The sequence below is a fragment of the Delphinapterus leucas genome, chromosome 10 (assembly GCF_059928025.1).
Source record: "Delphinapterus leucas isolate spDelLeu-1000000601 "Yukka" chromosome 10, BTC_Dleu_Yukka2, whole genome shotgun sequence".
Taxonomy (NCBI): domain Eukaryota; kingdom Metazoa; phylum Chordata; class Mammalia; order Artiodactyla; family Monodontidae; genus Delphinapterus; species Delphinapterus leucas.
The window spans coordinates 34,147,314-34,163,065 of record NC_143138.1 but is presented as its reverse complement, the minus strand read 5'-3'; the positions used below and the strand labels follow the sequence as shown (position 1 = coordinate 34,163,065).

At 53.8% G+C, this 15,752-nt stretch overlaps 2 protein-coding genes across 5 annotated transcripts in view; one reads left to right on the top strand and one right to left on the bottom strand.

Moving 5' to 3' along the window:
* LOC111178792 (adenylate cyclase type 10-like) overlaps window positions 1–15,752 on the top strand; it is a 118,059-nt gene that overhangs the window by 69,627 nt on the left and 32,680 nt on the right. The window contains exons 35-36 of the mRNA XM_089918778.1: window positions 2,722–6,841; window positions 12,581–12,695. The gene's annotated coding sequence lies outside the window, so the exon portion shown is untranslated. The remainder of the gene's footprint in view (window positions 1–2,721; window positions 6,842–12,580; window positions 12,696–15,752) is intronic.
* On the bottom strand, window positions 4,496–13,790 carry TREML2 (triggering receptor expressed on myeloid cells like 2). 4 transcript variants are annotated; one of them, XM_022581865.3, is made up of 6 exons: window positions 13,492–13,790; window positions 10,838–11,158; window positions 7,883–8,303; window positions 6,706–6,812; window positions 6,326–6,404; window positions 4,496–5,851 (listed from the first exon to the last, which is right to left on the bottom strand). In XM_022581865.3, the coding sequence occupies exons 1-6, from the start codon at window positions 13,538–13,540 to the stop codon at window positions 5,452–5,454; spliced, it is 1,377 nt and encodes a 458-aa protein (XP_022437573.1). In that variant the 5' UTR covers window positions 13,541–13,790; the 3' UTR covers window positions 4,496–5,451. The 4 variants fall into 4 exon arrangements, with proteins under 4 accessions (XP_022437573.1, XP_022437572.1, XP_022437571.1 ...); XM_022581864.3 differs by having other exon boundaries at window positions 11,060–11,158; window positions 13,492–13,645; XM_022581863.3 differs by having other exon boundaries at window positions 7,913–8,303; window positions 13,492–13,643.

Below are 15,752 nucleotides of genomic sequence, written 5' to 3'. Positions count from 1 at the left end.
GGTGCTCCTGGTGGTGAGCAGTGTTGAAGCTGGAGGAGGTGACAGGGAGGGGAGCACTCCTATCTATTTGCCCCACACTCCAGGGCTCCCCACTTCTAGCCCCCAGGCCTGGGTAAGAGGAGGCCACACATGGCCCTGCAGATGAATGGAGGTGTCATGCTCAGTAGTGTTGGATTTCCTTCACTGTGAAGCGCCACAATTTTAGATTAGGCATCACACTGTCACTTGTATATTGGATGTGTTCTATAGTCTCTTCTGTTTTCATTTGAACATGTCATACACTTTAAACGTTTAATGGCTCCCTCCACCCTCCCAACCTGTGTTGTCTCCCCTGGATAAATTCCTGCTCAATCAACAAGGCCCAGGTGGTGTCACCTCCTCTGGGGAGTCCCCCAGGAGAGTCCAAACCCTGGCTTTCTCCATCAACCTGTTCCTCTCTTCACTGGACCTCCACCCAACATGCTTCTATGATGTTACCTACCACCCTGCATCATAATCCTTAATTTACTTGTCTGTCTCCCTGGCTGGGCTGTGGGCTCCTCCAGCTGAGGATGGGATCTCAAGGTTTTTGATTCCCCTCCCGGAGCCTAGCCCCATGCCCTACATGGAGAAGGGAACGAGCCAAGGCTTGGGCAGTGAATGACCCAGCCACCGATCTGGGTCCTCAGGCATCCAAACGGCTGGACAGGCTCCCATAGGGCAGGAGTCTGGGAAGGTGTCACTCAAGCCCTGACCATTGCAGAGAATGCAGGGGATGCTTTGCAACTCTGAAGTTTGCAAGAGGCATACTGAGGGCCTTGGGTTAGGGATGACCCCAAAGTTCCCACTCTGACAGGTAAGGTCTCTTACTATCAGGGGCAAGTTCAGGCCCTCTGAGGCCTTGGCTGCTATGCCTCTCAGCTCCACCCCCAGGGCCTCATGTCTGCCTCGCTACCTGGCTGTCTCCTGTGTCCACATTTCTTGACCCTCACCCAGTTACCTGTGACCCATCTCGAGCACAGCCCTTTGAGAGAAAGTTGGGGGTCAGGGTCGGGGTAGGGATGCCTGGGAATGGACCTATAAGCCAGTCTTGTTCAAGCCTGAGGAAGCTCTGCAATCATCACACATCAATGGAGGAGTCCTGTTGGTAGCAACAAAAAGGTTCAGAGAAATGTGTGTGATGGGAAAAGAAGAACCTACCGAAAGCTAGCAGGCCTGAGTTCTGGTGCTGGTTCTGGCCCTGACCAACCAAAGACCTTGGGGAAGGGGCCCTAGTTTTCAGCTATGAAACGGTTGAAGGAAGTGATTTTTAGGGTCCTTTCCAGCCCTAACATCTTGTGATTCAGGAAGTCTGAGAGGCACACAAAAGGAAGAAAGGAACTCACCCTGTGATAGACCAGACAGATGGTTCTGAGACCAAAGTTCCTGGAAGACTCGTAGATTCCACACCAATAGAACCCCCAGTCCTTTGCCCTGAGTTCAGCCATGATGAAGAAGCCCAAGCTGAGGTCATCTTGGCTAGAGAATCAAAGCTACTGGGGCTTGTCCAGAGCCTGGAACGTGGTTAATACAGTACAACTATGTGCTGATATTTCCCTGTGTGGGTTTTCATCTTTAAGCCTTGCTGGGGTGGATACCAGCATTGCACGGAGTTGTCCTGTCCTCTAGTTTACACAGCAGCTCTGGCCTCTGTTCCCTCAGGTCAGGGAGCCCCGCCAACCGCCACTGCAGGGCTGTGAGATGAGGGCTTCCCCCCTGCAGGGAGCCACCCTCTTTGTGTCTACACTCAGAATGAGCTCCAGAGCCAGCCTCTGGCCACAGTGCCACCCTGTCCCTGCCCTCTCCTCCCCAGAGCCCCTTTCATACCTACCTCACTTAGCCATCTCCCCCTCCTCTTGCCCTGATCCCTCTGCCCTCCTTGCCTGCCCCTCATCTGAGGCCAAGAGCACCAGCAGGACAGGTGGCAGCAGGTATGTGGCCTCCCAGGCCATGGGCCCTCTTCTTGAGTTGGGTTGGGGGGAGGAAAGCAAGGGAGCAAGGAAGCCCCTGAGGAGAGAAACCCAGAGCCAGGGGGATTCAGCCCATCCACTGAAGCCTGACTGGAGAAGAGGGGGAGACCTTGGCCTATAGGTGGGACCCTCAGCTGCAGGTGCTACATCTGAGAGTAGATAGAGACTCCAGGGGACTCTGGCTCTCTTGTGCCCAGCCTCTTCCTCGTCAGCCTGTCTCACTCTCTCTGGGGTGGAGAAAGCCATAAAAGCCCAGGAGGAAACCATGGTGAAATTGTAGTACTGAAGAACAAATCTGACTCCATATTGGATGTTTCTTTTATTTTCACCTTTGTATTCTATTGCTTTTGCTTGGAGTTAAGAATGTTGTTTATAGCCTGAAATATACATAATAGCCCATTCTCAAGGCTCTGACCTTTAAAGGTATAACACTTTTCCATTCATATAGAGATACAAAGTTACACAACAGAGAACCACATTTGTCTTGTTGGAGATTTACAGGAACATGGTGACCTGACCTGCATAGACAACTACAAGAACAAAGGATTATCACATCCCCTCCAGGGTCTGGCTGGCACCAAGAAGTTTGCAGCCACCAGCCACACCCCCTCCCCTTTTAGGATAAAGCAAGCCTGAATTCTAACTGGGCTAGGATGGTTCTTCGAGTCACTAGTCCACCATCTTCTCTGTCTGCTGGCTTTCCAAATGAAATCGTTATTCCTTGTCCCAACAGCTTGTCTCTCCATGGATTGGCCTGTCGTGTGGCAAGAAGTACGAGCTTGGACTTGGTAACAAATTAAGAACCTATCTTTCCTCCTTCCTTCTCCCTTCTCTCCTACCACTTCCTCCCAAGCCCCAACTTTCTCCTCCCCACCGAAGAAAAGCAGGGGCTGAAGGTGAATGACAGAGTTAGGGGACACTTGCAAGGTCTCCAGGGGTCAGAGACTTCCTGCCCAGGCCTGCCTGGGAATTGGGAAGTTCCGTGGGGACTGAGGGAAGAGGGGAAGGGAGATGGAGAGTCATTTCCAGGAATGGAGGTGCAGGGAGGGTCCTGGCAAGGGTGGGAGAGAACAAAGCTGGGGGCAGGAACATCAGAGGGGAGGGGAAGGGGGAGATGGGTGCAGAAAGAGGGGGAGGGAGAGGAGGAGAAAGTATCTCTGCCCCTCAGGTCATCCCTGTGCCCCAGCTCCCAGCCTGCCGTAGTCACTCCATTAGTGTTTGCTGAAAGGCCACACTAATCAAACACATTTTTTTAAATTGTCTTTATATGAGCTACAGAAAAACAATTGTCACAGGCCGTTTATGGTTACTAGAGAAACAACAAAGAAAAGAGACAACCCTGTAAACAAGCAGACGGGCAGATTGGGCTTGTGGGTAGCAGACTCCGAGGCAGTGATTAGTACCAGGAAGTTTAAAGTGCTCGGGGACCAGGCTGGGGAAGAGAAGGGCAGGGGAAGCAGGGCAGGCAGGAGAAGTCAGGCTGCCCTTGGGCCACAGGAAACTCAGGTCACTTTGGGAGCCATTCTGGAGATGGGATACCCTTCAGAACTTGCCAAGGTGGCAGGGGGTGCCGGGGCTTCAGACCCCCTGTGTCAATCGGTGGGGGTCGGGGGGCTGCCCTGGGAAGGGTCTGCCCCAGGCGTGAGGCTGCCTTCCGCCTTCACTACTCCCAGCACAGGGGCAAGAAGCCCATCAGCCCGAAGGAGGAGCCGGGCTGCACAGAGCGGCGTCCACCCACGCAGGGTGATGCAGAGTGAAAAGCACATTTGCAGCCACTGGGACTGTGAACCTCAGGCTTGCCTGCTGGCCTCACAGCAAGAACACGTGGTCCTGTGGGATCAGATCAGGGCTCACAGAGTGAACATCCCATGGGTGCTGGGCTTCCTGTATTTGTTCCTTCCCTTGGCCACGACAGGAAGCCCTTCGCAGGCATGTCCCGTAGTCTCAGTCCATTGCTCAGGAAGACTCCTCGTCTCGTCCACCAAAGGCAATAGCAGCTCTGGCCTGACACCCACCCCTGCCCTGCACCTGCCCGCCCTGGATCTGCTGGGGGTCTGGATACCCCTGGAGCTCCGGGGAGAAGGGCAAACAGAAGGAGCATGTAAGGGGCCAGGATTTGAGTAAAATGTCCTGGAGCCTGGAGGTCCAAAGAGGCCACCCTGGCCCATAAGAGCTAGGAAGCTGGGTACGGAGTCTGCACCTCCTTCTCAGCACCCTGTGTCCTTCCTTACCATGGATTCACATGGGAGCAGGCTCCACGGGTGGGAGGTGTGCCTGGTTCCAGGAGCCCCTCATCCTGGGCAAATAAGGATGGTCGGTCCACCTAACAGCTACCCGGCATGACATCAGGTAACAAAGGCCTCTGCCTGGTCCCAGACCCACCTCCTGGGACCAGACCATGTCGCCCTATACCCTCCCTAGCCCCTTCCCGTCAAGTACAAAACAGAGAAATAGCATCCGATGGTTTTAAAGGTAGAATGTGACAAGCATCAGACCTGGAAAAGAACTGGAGGACCAAGCAGCATGAGGCTTTTACTCAGTGTATGAGGTTCGTGTTAATTCATTTTATCCTGAAAACAGTCTTGAGAGGTAGGAATTAGTGTCCCCTTTCACAAGAGAGGAAAAATGAGGCCCAATACGGTTAGTGACTTGCACAGGGTCCTACAGTGACAGGTGGCATCCCTGGGTCCCGGTCCTGAGCCTCTGCACCCACCAACATCCCGCTTTCAGCCGGCGCAGGGCCGTCAGCGTGTGGTTTTAGGGTGGAGAATAAACACCGTCCTAGTTACACACCAGGATCAGGAGGACGGTTATCACCGTGTGTGTGTGTGTGTGTGTGTGTCCTGGCACCAGGTCTGTCAGTTCCTCAGTCTGAGTCTCCCCTCTAGTGCCTTCTCCTGGACATGGGAAAGAGGTGCTGCCTCCCTGCTGTCCCCCAGGATTGACCCCTGCCCCTTCCTCCCTCCCCACTTCCATCCTGGAGTGGCACCTGCAAGCTGGCTGCCCACCAAGGCCCCAGCTGTGTCACTCCCCTGACTATGACATTTGATCTCCCACCTGGGAGGGCTGTGTCCCAAGGCCAAGGGTGGACAGGCCACATCTCCCCCCAGTCTCTCATTCCAGTGGCTCCAGGCTGGTGGATACCCCTCCCTAGGGAAGGAATGCAGTCCATATTCTTCAGCCTTCACCGCAGAAGAAGCCAACTCTGAGGCACGAGCCAGTGAGGCAGGGGCAGACACCCCTGGCCATTGGGCCCCTGGCCCAGGCTCCTTAGCTCCATCCTCCCTGCCCCTCCCGGCCCAGGCAGTCCTCCAGGCTCTGGTCAGCTCTGAGTTGTCTTTGCTGTGTCACCAGTGGGTCCTCTCTTCCCAGGGGACAATGAGTCCCCAGAGGGAAGGTGACCCCCCCCTTCTCTGAGCCATGGCCTCCCCTCCATTGGACTCTCAAGGGCCCCCTGTTCTCTTCAGGAGCTCAGACCCGGAGCCTGGGTGTGGGAACTGGGGGAGAGAGCCCTGATCAGCCTCTGCATGCAAGGACAAGCTGGTCCTGCGGGTGAGGGGTTCTCAGCTGCCCAGTCACAGCTTTCCCTGGAGGGGCCGGCCAGCAGGCAGCAGCAGCGGGAGTGTGGGCTCTGCTGGCTCCCAGGACTCGACGGACAAGCAGCCACAGTCAGATCAGGGCCCATCCAGAGGCCCCGTAGAGGACACTTGGCCCAGGGGGTGGGGGGCTTGGGCAGCTCTGGGATCCCCAACACCTTTGGTGACCCCCAACTCTTAGTCACTGTTCCTTCTTCTCTTCCAGGGTGGGACCCTTGGGACACGAGCTGTTTCTGGACTCTTTCTTCCCCCAAGGGCATGGGGACGCTTGAAAAGAGCAGAGGGAAACTGAGGACAGAGCCCCGGGTGGGGAGAGGGCAGCCCTAGCTGTCCACCCCTCCCCCCATCAGCTTGATAGTAAGAGGTTCCAAGGCCGATGGGAGCTGAGGTCTCTGTCTGCAAACAGCACACCTGGGGCTTCTCTGCCATCCAGCCAGGGCCCAGGAGTCTGTGTCTCTCAGCAGAATCACCTCAGTGGCTCCCCCCCCCTACCCCCAGGGACTTCCCACCTGGTGCCCCCTGCTCTACCCCCTGTCCCCCACCAGGTTCCAGGCAGCCCAGGGGAACTGAGAGGATGCAGTGCAGCCTCCGGTTCTGGGAAGGCCTGAGTCCAGCATTGCACAGTCCTCATCCCCAGCCTGGCTCCAATCCAGACAGGTCCCCATCTTCACTCCTCCTCTGGTCTCCTGGGACCCCTCTGGGAGAAGCTCCCCCCCACCATACAGTTAAGTGGCTTCAGACCAAGCAGGCTTCCACGGAGGCTCCGGTCTTGTGGATGGGTCCCTCCAGGATCTGGCAGGATCACGGCACATGCTGTAGCCTGCGAGGATGGGGACAGAGATGAAGAGGGTGGTCCCCCTGCCCACCACTCACAGCTCCTGGGCCAGCCCAGCCCCTCTGCTTCTGCCCTCCGCTTGCTGTTGGCTCAGCCCCAGAAGGCTACGCTGAGCTGTCGCCGCCTGCCCACCCACCTCCCTCACCTGGGTGCTGTACGGTCCTCCTGACAGGACACAGGCGAGGACACACCGTCTGGGGACCGAGGGCAGTCGGGCACTTTGGAAAGGGTGTCAAACCCCCCAGCGCTCTGTCCTCGGGGGGCCAGGAGGGTGGGCTCTACTCACTTCCCATGTGTCTCTTCTTCCAGAACCCATAGACCACGATCAGCATCACAGGCACTGGGAGCAAGGCCAGCACCGCCACGAGCACAGCAGGATAGAAGTCCTGGTGCCTGCGGAGACAGTTCAGAGTGCGGAGGAGGTGAGTACTAGGGTGCCCCACCCTGGCCCACGTCTTTCTGCACACCACGGGAGAGGAGTGGGACCAGGGGAAACCTGCCAGTCCCCGCGGGGAGTGATGGCCTCCCTTCCTTGGGGACCCAGCTGTAGGAGAAGGAAGTGAGGTGCTCAGAGGTAAGGGGATGAAGCCCCCTGCCCCCAGCGAAGGGAAGCATCTCCACTTTAGTACCTCTCCTCCATTATTCCCCCAAATCTGCTGAGGACAAGGCTCTAAGAGACCCCCATTTGTGACAGAAGAGACCAACGTTCTTACTCTCCTCGTGGTGACTGAGGATGGCACTTCCCACCTTTGTCCTCTGGAACAGATGCTATAGGTGCCCTGCCTATATTCCCTTGCTGTATCACTTCCATGTACACCAGTCCTCAGCAACTCCATTTAAAAATTGGGGGGCCTGAGGGCTTTCTCTTGTTACTGGCGGTCTCCATGCCACACATGGCAGGCAGCCCTCTACCAATGACCAACAGAGTGGGTGTATAAATACCCCAGCTCCCTTGCCCTCCAGGTGGCTGCTACACACTGGACCCTAGAGTCTCCCCAATGGGATTGAGCTCTTGCTGCCCACAGTGATAACCAGCCTCAGTAAGTTCTCTATCTGCTGCCGTCCCTTCCCTGTCTCACGTCCCCATGCTCTTTCCAGTGTTCCAAATACAATGTGAATCCTGGTCTCAGAGTCCACTCCTCAGGGAACCCAAATTAAAGTGTCCCCATTTCCCACTTCCTACTGCCCAGGCTGCTCCCCTTGTCTGGTCCCTACCCTCTCCTTTTCATCCACAGACTCTTGTGCTGACCCAGCCTCTGCCCTCCTTTCCCACTGCCATCATTTCTGTCCCATGTCCATCCCAGCTTCCCTCTCCCACCTCCCATTCAGCAACAGGCCAAACTGAGTTCCCGGTGGGCGAAAGGGGCTGGTCTGCTGCAACATTTCACCTTGGGGTCTGTTCAGGCACCAAGAACTGTTGCCATGTCTGGGAAAATGGCATTCAACCCAGGCCCCCCGGGTACCTGCTGGGGGATAATAGGTTGAGGAGAGACCTGCCAGTGGGGCACATTCCCGTGGTGGGCGATCCCATGGTGCATAGGTGCCCAGCCTTAGTGGGAGTGGAGGCTGGGCCAGCAGCAGAGGCTCCGGCATTGCTGGGAGACGCAGTCACTGTCTGGGACCCCATGGTCCTACTGGGCCCTGTGGTGGAGGGGCTGGTGCCAGTGAAGCCGTAGCCCGTCACAGAGGTCAGTCTGATGCTCCCTGAGGCAGGGAAGGGCAAGAATCTAGCCAAGGTGAGGAGTCCAGGTGTGAACACCGTCGTGCTGGTGGTGAAAGGGGCATCAGGGCCTGAAGTGAGGGCTGGGCCTGCTGTGACGACAGTTCCACTCTGGAGGATGGTGGGCAGCTTCGTAAGAGGAGTGTTTCTCTTGGTTGTGGAGGCTGAGGGACCAGAGAGGGAGGGAGGAAGGTGAGACTGAGTCGGGGGCCTTGGTGCTGGAAGCAGCTCCCGGCAGCCCACACACTTGTCTGGGTCGGACCTGTCCTGTCTTTTGCTCCTTGACCTTGGACCTAGGATTCTGCTCTGCCGAGGGACCAGGTGCATGCTTGTTCAGAGGGTGAGGTCAGGGAGGAGGAAGTAGGCACAGGAAAGAAGGAAGAGCCTTTCACAAAATTTTTAGTGTCCCCTGTCAGGCCACCTGGGCCAAGAGGACACTTCCCTCCCCACCCCCATCTCTCTTGTCACTTCCTGGACCTTCCTCATTCCTGTAAGTCAGAGATTTCTCTGCTCTGATGTTGAACATGAACTTTCCCAGTTGCTCCATGATTGGTGACTGCGATCCAGAGATGAAGACAAGGAAGCATCAAAGGCCCAGATCCCAAAGAACGCCATGAGCAGCGGGGCCAGGTGCCTTCCTTGGGGACTTATTAAGAGACACAGGAACTGGTCCTGCCACCTTCATGCATCAGTTCAGGCCTTTATCATCCCATTTTCTAGAAGAAGGTTGGACTTTGGATGGTAGAAGAGGAGGGAGCGGTAGGAGCTGTGAGGGCTCAGTCTAGAAGGCAGTGTTGACTCTTTCTCATCAGGGAACAGGAAGAGAGGGATGGTGAGGGGGAGAGGGCTGCTGCTGGCTGCTGCTGCTTCCCACTACTATGCGTGCAAGGATGCACTCCTGAGAGCCACATGGTCACCGTGGAAGGCGCCCATTTTTCTGGGCAAGGGAACCAGAACAAGTAGCATTGGTGAGGGTGGGGATGCGGGAAGGGGCTGATCTGGAGCCAGATCTCCCACATCATCCTGCTCAGCCGTGTGAAGAGGCCCCCAAAGGACCTTTCAAAGAACTCAGACACAGGTGCCTTGGGAGAGCCGGCATTTGGCCACAGAGGATCTAAGAGTGGGCAGAAAAGGAGTGACATCCAACAGAGAGAGACCTCCTACAAGGGTCAGTGAAGTCACACAACCGTTTCCCTCTCCTTCATGCCTGCCTCAGTATACCAAAGGGTTGTGAGGGGCAGGGCCAGGAGGAGGTGATGGAGAGGGGTACCCCTTCCCTACCTCCTGAGATCAAGGATGGGGAGCTGGACAGCAGCAGTCCCCCTTCTCCACTTCAAGTGCCTGGGGCCATAAACCTAGTTTTCAAGGGGGACTGGAAGAGCATATATTGCTAGAAGATTCGCCTTTTTAATTGCCTGTGCATTTTTCATTTCCTAATAATTGAAAAGGTCTGCAAAGTTGGAATCTCCCCAAACTGTGGTTAAGAGATGGAAAGTGAGATCTGACATAGTACAACAGAGGGATACACTAAGGGAAAAATAAAACCATTTCATGTTTGTATCCCTGCAAATTAAGACTTCAATAAATTGGTTTCAACTACTTCCCTAGGGCTAAATCAGAACCCGGAGAGGGAAGGAATGAGATTTGCTCCATATCTTAGAGACAGCAGTTACCCTAGCTCAGACCCAACAGAAGATGGGGATGCAGTTGGGTTAGGGGAACAGGGAAGGGTGGATAATAAGTTTCACAGTCACTGGCTGCTCTTTGTCTGGCTCCTCACCCTTTCCCATCTTATAAATGTGGAAGGAGCACAGGGCTACATTCTTGGTCCTCCTCTCTTTTTCTACACTCAAGGGAGAGTTTTGATAACCTTAAAGACAAGGCACCATATCACCTCCTCTAAACTCTCCCATAGCTTCCTATTCTACCTAGGATAAAACTCAAACCCCAAATCATGGACTTTAGGGCTGCTGTTTGCCTGTCCAGCCTCATCTTCTATCACTCTGCCCCACACTCAATATGGACCAGCTTCTTCTCACCTCAGGGACTTTGCACATGCAGTTCTGCCCACCTGGAAAGCCCTTTGAATCATCCACTTTCAACAGGGCTAGAAAGCTCTCATCACACGCAGGCTCTGCTTGATGTCATCTGCTCAGGGAGGTCTTCTCTGATTCCCCACTAATTCAGTAGCTCCCCCCACCACTGAACTTTCTAGTTCATCACATTGTTTTATTTTCTTAAGAACATTTATTGTTATCTGCAACTGTTTATCTGACAATGTGCTATTGCCTGTCACCTCCCATAGGGTAGGAATGGGTCCGGTTTTGCTCACCACTGTATCCTCAGAGCCTAGAATAGTGCCTGGCACAGAATCAGGGCTCAGTGAATATATATGGAACAGATGATTGAATAAAACAAGCACAGAGAGTCCTGAGTTCTAATCTCATCTCGTCCACTTGCTAGTTCTGTGACCCTGGACAAAGTCAGAGCCGCGAGGACTTTTTAGATCTCATTTCCTTCATCTGTAAAAGGGTGACAAGAATGCCCATGAAGCTGTCTGTAAAGGAATTGTGAAAACCCCACTGTACATCATGCCTATTGATGGATTATTATTATTGTTATATTTGATGTCAGTGGAGTACAGGGCGGGGAGGACACCCCCTCCCCAGCATCCCAGTGCCCCAGCAGGCCTGCTCACCTGGAGACACTTCCAGCAGGAAGCCCATCAGAGGGTAGAGGATGCCAGAGCTGTTGCGCATGCACCAGTACCGGCCCGAGTCCTGGCGCCTCAGGGCTGCCATGGTGATACTGACCACCTTGGCCTGGGTATCGTCCTGCAGCAAATAGCGCGGCCCCTGCACCCCAACACGGGTGAACACAGTCTCGCACTTCTTCCTCCTGATTTTGCACCAAACCTTACCCTCTGTGTGGTTTTTGCGGCTCTTGTAGGAACACTGCACAGACAGAGTCTCCCCTTCAAAGTGCCGCACTTTGGAGTACACGCTCTCGACAGGGGCACCTGGGGAGACACGACTTGTTGAGAAAGGAGGAAGGAAGCATCTTGAAACTCAAAGCTCATGGTGAAGGGAGAGGAGGTGGATATTGCTCTGCTGTCATGGAACTCAAGAGTGTGAAGAAGAAATACAGCCCAACTCCAATGGAGGGGGACACAGGCTCGTCCCCCAGGGAGCTCTTGGTCTGTTGGAGGAGACACTAGCCCTGCCCTGTAGTTCCCAGACTGATGGGGGAGACAGTAGTCCTGTGCCCTTGGGGAATCCTAAAATGATGAGGAAGATAGGGCTAGCGCTACGGGGACGCCCAGTCTGATGGTGGAGGCACAGGCCTAGCCCACAGGGAGCCCTTAGTCTAATGAAGGAAACTCAGCCCTTACACTCAGGGAACTTCAGCAGACGCAGCCATTTTCTTTGCGGCATTTTCTAGTCTGATGGAAGAGTAATAAGCCCTGTCTTCAGGGTCTTGTGGGAAAGAGTCAGGTCCTGCCCTCAATAAGACAGAGACACAGACACAAACGCAAGTCATCATTCTGAAATTCCAGAGCACAACGAACTTAGGTAGATAAGAAAATTCAATCTTTGAAAATATTAAGAGTAGTTATTTGTTTCAAAAACAGGTTTACTCTAGTCACCTTTTAAATAGCAAGTTGTCTGAGTTCATTCTAGGTGATGTTTAATTTTAAAATATTCTATGGGCTTCCCTGGTGGCGCAGTGGTTGAGAGTCCACCTGCCGATGCAGGAGACACGGGTTCGTGCCCTGGTCCGGGAAGATCCCACATGCCGCGGAGCGGCTGGGCCTGTGAGCCATGGACGCTGAGCCTGTGCGTCCGGAGCCTGTGCTCCGCAACAGGAGAGGCCACAACAGTGAGAGGCCCGCGTACCGCAAAAAAAAGAAAAAATAAAATATTCTAGTTACCTAAAACCCATAGATCCGATATGCCCAGACATTTATATACACTCCCAATGGAGTGTAAACCAAAGAATTCTACAGTTACTCACTGTTCATATGTTGCCTTCTATGCCTAGGAAGAAGATGTGGTCAGTGAGCTTCATAACCCGTGGTCTGATGGGGAGGGGGTAAAACTAAGGCTGGGGTGGTGAATCAGGGGACAGGGAGAGAGAGAAAGCTGCAGTGAGGGTCCTCCAGCCCTCTACCCACCCTCAGCTTGGCATTTCCTCCTCTAACACCCTCCGAGCCTTCTGCAAACACGCACACTGTCCTCCCCAGTAGGACAGAGTGGACAGCATTTTGGAGTCTAAATAAACATAGGTCAAAACTCGGGTTCTACCACTGACTAACCATGTGAGCAGATCACTTAATGTCTCTGTTTCTTATCTGTCTCTGGCTGGCTCTGAGAACTGTGCCCCAGGACAGTGCCTTGAATGTAGTACATGCTCAGTGCACGTCTCCTTCTCCCAAATGCAGGTTGCTCCAGACTTTCCCAATGGAACCCAGAGCTGTGATAGCCAAAGGCCCAGCACCCCAGACATCCACCTTAGTTTCCAACCCAGCCGCCACTAGAGTTGAGGCTTGGAGTAAGGTAATGCCCTCTTTCGTATCACTTTGTCCCATGCAAGTTAAACAGAAGGATCCAACTCAATTATTTGGCAGGTGGCAGGTTTGGGGGACCCCAGGGGACACTCTTCTGGCCTGGAAAAGCGGGTCTCTCTGGGAGAGGCGTACAGATAGGGTGACCTTGGAATGGGTCTCCAGGGCACTGTGTTTACATGTGCCCACCTTCCACCCCTCACACAGGAGGTGCGCAAAACTGAACAGGGAATGGTAACTTGGTTGTCATGGCAGCAAGCAAGGCAGGATGGGGTGAGGCCCCCTCAAGGAGCATTTAGTAGATGTGGGGTGGGAGAGATTGCTTCAGGGATTGCTTCCCTACCCCCACCCCAGGACAGGGGGTAAGGACGGAGGTCGTGGCATCAACATTCCAAGAAAAAGCAAATTCAAAGCGCACACACGTAAGGTAATGATTCCCATAGGCACCAAACAGGGCTCTCCCGACAGAGGCCAAGGGATGAGGGCTTGTTGTGTGTGAGGAAGTGGGGTGGCCCTGGTCAGAGGTCCTGAGGAAGACAGGCAGATAAAGGGGCCCATGCAGAGAGGGTCCAGAGCTTTATCTTAGTTTGTGAGGCCTGGGTTAGCTTTGCCCGGGGCCACATACTAGGAGGGCACCTTCTCACCGGTCTCTGCTGGGGAGCTACGAGGTCAGCCAGACCGTCTCCTCTTCCTCCAACCCCACAAGATCACTGAGCAAAGGAAAAGCAGGAAGGGGGTCCAGGAGCAGACCATTCCCTCCCCCGTAAGCCACCTGCCCACCCTCTCACCTGCGACAGGGCCCTGGAGCCACAGCAGCAGCAGCAAGGCGGGAGCCATGGCTCCGAGCAGTGGGGACGGGCACAAGTCCAGCAGGGGGCAGGGATCCGAGGTTAGGGCCCCAGGCCTATGCTGGACGTACCACTTGGGGCTGCCAGGGAAGACCTGGGGTTCTAAATATGAAGTTGCCCATTTAGGGAAGTGAGGAAGTGTGGGACCCACTGTGACCGGCAGACCGCAGGGGCCCGCAGGGCCTGCGAGAGGGCGGTGCTGGTGCAGTTTCCACCCCCTCTTACTCAAAACTTCAGGCAGGTGTGGCTGCTCCACCCGGTCCGGGGCCTCCCAGCCCAGGGAGGGCTCTCGGGGTCAGAAGACTCCTCACCCTCTTTGGATTCCCTCCTGGAATCTGGTCCATTAGGAATGCCATCCTTTGAAGCCAGTTATTCATTATTCTAGGGGGTGGGCTAGTGTGAGGTTTCTAGAACCTCAGGCACAGACGTCCCTGGAATTCTCTGTGCTCAGAGACCCAGAGATATAGGCTATGGGGCTTGGGTGGGGCATCTCAGACCCAACGTTTTTCACGAACCCACATTCACGGGGAGCTTCTTGTAAACTCCCATTTGCTTATTCATGCACTCATTCGTGCATATGTGTGTTCGTTCTGGCTCTCTGCCTCTCTCTCTCTCCCAGGCTCCTGGCTGGTCAGAACAGTCACTCATGCTCACACTTGCAAATAACCCCTTACATGCTCAAATGCAACCTTATTTTTGTCATGGTTAGAGTGACAGGAGAAAAGAAGATTCAAATTGTAAGACTCGGAGCATAAAGTTTGGGTTCAGGGAGGAGCCCCCGTGCTCTCACGTATGCCTGCGCACGCACACACACACACACATACACACACTCTCTCATACTCATACACATACACTCACACACTCTCTCATACACACACACACACACTCATGCACTGTCTCATACTTACACAAGCGGCAGCTGCCTCTCCTTTTCAATGCTCACATCTCCTTACCTTTATCCCTCTCTCTGCCTCTCCTACCAACACCTCTAATCACCCATCAGCTCTGTCCAGACTCTGGCTCCCTGCTGCAACCTTCCTAAAGCAGCCCCAATGCTTCCCCTCCCCCACCTCTTCTCCAGAAACCACGCCCCCTGCCCCTTCTTCCCCTGCTCCAGCCCCCAGCCAGCACACAGGCATGCGCACTCAACTTCCTCTCAACCAACCCTATCTCTCCTATACAGCCGCCCAGCTCCTGCTAAAATGACCCAGCATTTGGCCCAAGACCCCACCCTTCACTCAGTCCCCAGGGCTGAGAATCAGAAGGATAGACTTCTGACATCCAGGAGTTGTGTCGTAGGCTCCTATGTGCGTGGGGACCCAGGTGGACCCTCATGACTATGTGCCCTCCCCCTACTCACCTATGCTGACTTTCTTCTCCTTAGATAGGACTCAGAGTAAAACGTCCTCAAGTTTGCATGGCCACAGTCTTAAACTGAGCTTGAACCCCCAATTCCCAAAGCAAGGAAGTTTTATCTTTGCTGATCCCAAATTTTAGTCTCAACATTCATTCATTCGCTCATCAGTTTGTTTGTTCTTACAGCCTTATGTGCTATGCCTGGTGCTGGGCACCAGCAATATAGAAATGAGATACAGTTGTCACTTCAGACCTCTCAGCCCCCATAAGACATAGTATGCTTTCCTTATTCACCCTTCCTTTTTCATATTCTCCCCCAGTTTAACACTGCTCCTCAGACCCCTGAGTTCAGAGGCTGTCTCTCCTCCCAACACACATGGTATCTTCCTTCCTTTCTTTCCTCCATCAGAACAGTAAATGGCTTCAGGACTCAGGGAAAATCTCATTTATCTCTTGTGGGGACTTCATGTGCTTGGAATAAATGCTTCTATTAAATCCCTGCTGTGTCCCTAGCCCTGAGTGAGGCCTTGTGAAAAGCGCAATCACTGATAGTTGTGCTGACAAGGATATAAAACCCAAATGCTCTCATTCCATTGACAGACAGGTATAAACTGGATCCAATGTTTCTGAGGGAAATTTGGAAGGGTTTATCAAAATCTCTAAAAATGTGTATACGTTAATTAGGCTTTTATGTACAAAATAATTTAACATAGCAGGATATTTTTGTGTCTTTCTATTTTGGATTTAAAAAAATTAAGTTCTAATTTACATAGAGTAAAATTCACCCTTTTCAGTAGAAAGTTCTGGGAGTTTGAGAAACCCATGGGAACTTGTAACCACCACCA